This window comes from Belonocnema kinseyi, chromosome 6 (genome assembly GCF_010883055.1).
Source record: "Belonocnema kinseyi isolate 2016_QV_RU_SX_M_011 chromosome 6, B_treatae_v1, whole genome shotgun sequence".
Taxonomy (NCBI): domain Eukaryota; kingdom Metazoa; phylum Arthropoda; class Insecta; order Hymenoptera; family Cynipidae; genus Belonocnema; species Belonocnema kinseyi.
The window spans coordinates 102,320,744-102,326,057 of record NC_046662.1 but is presented as its reverse complement, the minus strand read 5'-3'; the positions used below and the strand labels follow the sequence as shown (position 1 = coordinate 102,326,057).

At 33.4% G+C, this 5,314-nt stretch overlaps 1 protein-coding gene across 1 annotated transcript in view; it reads right to left on the bottom strand.

Annotated features, from left to right (window-relative positions):
• Positions 1 to 4,084: 4,084 nt before the first annotated feature.
• Positions 4,085 to 5,314, bottom strand: part of LOC117174580 (probable malate dehydrogenase, mitochondrial) — a 148,757-nt gene continuing 147,527 nt past the window's right edge. The window contains exon 6 of the mRNA XM_033363809.1: positions 4,085 to 4,246. Coding sequence (XP_033219700.1) covers positions 4,109 to 4,246 — 138 coding nt within the window. The 3' untranslated portion in view covers positions 4,085 to 4,108. The remainder of the gene's footprint in view (positions 4,247 to 5,314) is intronic.

Here is a 5,314-nt window from a genome sequence, read left to right as displayed (position 1 = left end):
GTAACAAAATAAAAATGCCGGTTACCCCTTTTTGTACGCCTACCATTCAATTATTAATTACTACTTTAGCCTGTCGTAAAATATTGGTCGTCCTAAGACGTATGCCATTCACCTCTTCAGGTGGAAGGGTATATATGGTAGATTCCAAATTACTAATGATCTCTTCTTTCGGAATTTTGGAGGGAGCTGCTGAAAAAATATGTCCTTTGGACAAGGCCGATATTATTTCATTACTGAGAAGACGGAGATGTTTATTACTGTGTTCTTTAGCGATGTGTGCAATTTCTTAGATTTATTGATCCAAACTGAATTTAAAAAAGCCGATTGCATTGCGATAAATCCATAAAATTATATCTCTTCTTTTTCGTCACCAAGTATAGAAAATCGAGTTCCATTTTTCAAATTTGACTATTTATCAACGAAACACTGGGCATATGATTGATTGACTCAAGAAAGACTTTCTGGAATGCAACGACAACACTATGGCCCCTAAACAAAAAAGTTAAATGGCACATCTTCAAAATCTGTGTTGCGAGAAACACCCAGTGCTTTCGTACTTTTCGCATAAACCTCTGCGAAACCGTGCTGCGCAACTCTGGAAAAGGCGTTTTTTAATCGGAGCGCCTAACCGACCACAAGTAAAACCAGCCTGTAATTGAGAAAGAGAGGCGGCTTTGACAACAACTCACAGTGAACTGGATCAGGAATTTACTATTAAAAACCACCGACAGTCTAAAATTCTTAACCGATTTTCAATTTTCTTCAATAGAAATAATCAGCGATAGTTGTGCAAGAGCATGCATGGATGAGATTTTTCAATTTTTATTATTTTCTGTTTTTTACGTAAAGAAAGAGTAACAATGAGTCATTTTTCACTTATTATTTTTTATTTGTAAATAAATGGTTCAATTAATTTAGTTCTTTATGGAAATATATTGCAAAGCATCTTAGAGAAATAAATAATTAGTGGGGTTTCGAATATAATCGTTATAAACAAATTATATAAACATTAATGTCAACATCATGAATTGTTTCGTTGAAAAGTATATTTGTAAGTTGCATTTGTTTAATTTTATTTAAAAAATGATACTTGATCATGAAAGTTTGTTTTCTGCTATAATTTTCTTATTTTATAAACCACTTATATAAACAAATGCACAGTTTGGTCATTTATGTGCAGAAAGTAATCGTTTCTCTTGCTTATCGCCGTCATTTTGTATTAGTGGTAATTATTAGTGATGCAGACATGTCATGCGTCATTATTTGTTTATTTTATTAATAAATTTTATAAACAAATGCAAAGTTTGTCCATTTACAGACAAAAATGATTCGTTTTTCTTACTGATTATCTTTAAAATATGTAAGTGGTGATGTTTAGTGATAAAGGCTTGTCATTCGATGTTATTGGTTAATTTTATAACAAATATTTTAAATAAATATGAGTTTAAAGTAGAGTGATGTTTTACGTAAATTTTGGTGAGGGTGGCTAAAATGTATTTCGTTTTAAAACTACTTTTCAATTTTTTAAGTGATTCAAAATTTACCGCCAATAGATGTTAGTTCAGACTCTGCCGCTTCGTCATACGCAGGTTTGTGGTTATTATTATTATTATTATTATTATTATTATTATTATTATTACTATATTATTGGCGACATTATTATTGTTATTGTTATAATATCATTTGTTAATTCTTAGTAAATAATATTTACAAAATCGACTCTTTTAAAGTCTCCAAGAGAGTAATTTTCGACTTTCTTGTCGAAAATGACATTAAAGGCACGAAAATTTGCTAAATTATTTGCAAGCGAAATACAGTCTTGAAGATGATCGCTTGGAAATAGTTGGCAGATACCTGAGCAGACACTTTTTTACACATTTCAGCTGCAACAAAGAGACGCAGATTGAAGACCATAGAGGAAACTTACTCGGCAATCGCGATTCAAGAAGCATTTCTCCGAATATTGAGAACTACTGGAAGAACAAAAACTGCTAATGCAATTGTGTCTCTTGTAATCGATACCAGTGGTGATTTAGATAATGTTTTTTATAATTTAGGTAAAAAGTAGAATGTCACTCTGTAGAAGAAGCTTTAGCTTTAATGGAAGATGCCAAGATATCTAAGTATCAATACAATATCGGGTGAAGATTCGTCAGATACGACAGTGTTTACGATATCGATGGTACCATTATGTCTTATGCCGAGAGTTCAGAGTGTTTGACTTGTGCTAAGAATTTTTTCCAGTTTTATGTTGGCAATGAAGTTATTGATGTTATTACTGTTGTCATTCTAAAATTAGGCCGCATATTTATGTGGGACAGACATTATCCACGTGTAAAATGCTTCTCGGTTCGTTTTAGTTTTTACGTCTACTCTATGCTGAGATAATAATAATAATAATAATAATATTAATAATAATAGATAATAATAATAATAATAATAAAAGCCTGACCCTAATATGGCAAGCTTGCAGAGATGTGAAGCAAAAACTGTTTGTGTAGAAAAGGAGAATGCCGTGCTTAAGATGAATATCGCAAAGCAGGTTCAGCCGCTAGATAGATTCACAAGAAAAAGCATTTGAATCGTCTGAACTATCGCTCTTTAATGGTCGAAAACTTTCTGATAAGCTAGGTCATTTTACTTACCTCAAGAAAATAGGCTAGTGTATTATTGATTTGGGTTGGTTAAGTGTCAATTTGGCGGCGCATCAACGTCTATAAAATGAAATAACGAGGGAGAGGAAAAATTGTATACTGTTTTGTCAAATTTTTTGCTTATATACAATAATGATGTTAGAGCTAATTTTTTTAGCAATAACTTAATTTCCGCAATAACGCTTGCTGTCATAGAATAAGATATTCTGGTACGGAGAAGCGCTTCCAGTAATTCCGCCCCTTCTAGTCAGAAAAATGTTATATGCAACTGTTATAACCCGTTATATGCAATCTTGACACTCATATCGAATGACAACCAACATTGCAGAAAGTGAGCACTCTAAAACAATCTTTATGAAATGACTTTTAACAGATCGTTATTTCACATCAGTACTAGACCAAGGTATAAGTACTGTATTTAACTTAATTTAACTACAAAAAGTTATCTCGGGTTGGAAAAAGAATAAAGCTGCAGGTCCAAATGGTATAAATAATTAATTTTTTGAAGATGTATCTACAGAATCGGGCCATTATTTTACCAATCTTTTAAATACTGTCCTTAACTCTGAAAAAGTTCCTAATCAATGGCCTGTTGCAGATTTGTTCATGCTACACAAGACGGGCGATAAAAATGACCGATTAAACTATCGAGGAATATCTCTTATAAACTCAGTCACAATAATCTTACGCCACTTACTGCAAGATTATTAAAATGGGCGGAAACATATAAACTGATGCCAAAGGAGCAGGCCGGCTACCGAACGAGGAGCGGTTGCAGAGACTACTTATTTACACTCTATTCGGTAATAGGCATGCACTATGCGACTAATAATAGAGGTTATTTTTACGTCATCTCTATCAATTTTATGAGGGAATTAGACTTAATTACTTATACTAAGCTGGGATCCAAATTAAATGATCTTGGTCTTAGTGGAAAATTATTATTGAGTTTTTGGTCTCGTTTTATGCGAACGCAGGTTCAAAGGTCAAATGTGGTGATTTCTACTGGGAAACAGCCGACGTAATGCAGGGGGTCCTACAGGATGACAGCTTCAGTCCTTTCCTCTTTATTCTTTTTGCGGCTGATATTGTGAACTTTATAAAGAAAGGTATGAAGGGTGTGTTGCTGTATTTTATCAGATCTGTGATTATGCTTCTGCTCGCGGACGATATAGTGATCTTTGCTACTCTTTGGAACAATGCTCACGACAAATTAAAAGTTCTAGAGGAGCATTGCGATCAGGCTGGCCTTCGCGTCAGGGGAGCCAAGAGCTGCACTTGACTCACGCGCAAACGCCCTCAAACGTTAGCCAAATTTAGCCTCTTTCCCCTCACCCTGTATCAACAGGATGGGTTCTCAAACATCCAAAAGTGATTACTTATGAGAAGTTAAGTTCATATTTGTAAAATAAACAAGAAAATTTTGACCATTTTTGATTCACAATTTTATTTTCTTAGTGATTATGAGATTTAGGTACTAATGTGGGAGAATTGCATTCACGTACTTTTGAAGAATAATCTGATTCAGCACAAGGTTCAGGTTCTCGGGCGCAAATATCAGATGAACTCGATTCACTTCCAAGAGCTAATATCTGTAAAATGAGAAAGGATATAAAAGCAATAACACTTTTATTATTGCGTGTGTACAATTGGAATATCTCATACAATGCAATTCAATTTTTTTATTTTTCATCCGCAACTGAAAATATTAGGATAGTACAGGCCTATTAAAGTTTTAAAAATGTTTTTATTGATTGATCGCCAAGGACTTTCAACTCGATTCCGAGTCCTTTTTAAGATGCAGTTCTTATTTATAGTATGCGAAAATTAGAAATAATTTCATCGTTAACGTTTCATTATTTTTTTCTGAAGATTTGTAGAAAAAATCCTGCATTTGATTGTGTTGAAAATAGTTTTGGTAGTTAAAAGTAAAAGAATTTTTTTGACTTTTGAATTGCTGCATAATTTTTCATGCCATAGCCTTAAAAAAGCAAAAGAGATTTCGTTTCTTTCAAAGGAGATGTGTCTTAAATTACTACTAAACATTTTTTCTTGCTTTGAAAAAAATTCTGAAATGAAAGTCATGTCTGTTGACTTCCGATTTCGGCATGAAAGTAATAAAGGGGAAACGGTAATAGATTATGTGATAGTGGACGATGAGGTAAGAGAGGAGGTCAAGAAACTAGAGTTGAAAGATTATAGTGATCCTGATTACTTTCCCTTAATAGTGATGTTAGAGGGGGAAAAAAGATGTAATAGCAATATAGATAAAAAGAAAGAAAAGGGGGAAAATGATAGGAGAAATAAAAATAGGATAAAGTGGACGAGCAAAAAAGAAGTTAGTAAAGAAGTCAGTAGAAGTCGATGAGAAGAGTATTGAAAATTGAAAAAGAAGGACGTCAAAAAGTAATTCAGAAAATGGAAAAAAGCACAAAGTAGTGAAGAAGAATATAGAAGAAAAAAAGAAGTATACTGAGTTCTGTGCTCAAAATAAAGAGGAAGATAATACAAGGTTTGAGGAAGAAACGGAGAAGGCAGGTACAGAAGAAAATGTGAGGAAGGTACATACAGTCTGTCAAGTTAAAGCGTGGGTGGCTTTACTCGCAGTCGGTAAGGTGTATCGACATGATTTTGGTGTCAAAATATTAAGAAGAGCTCCC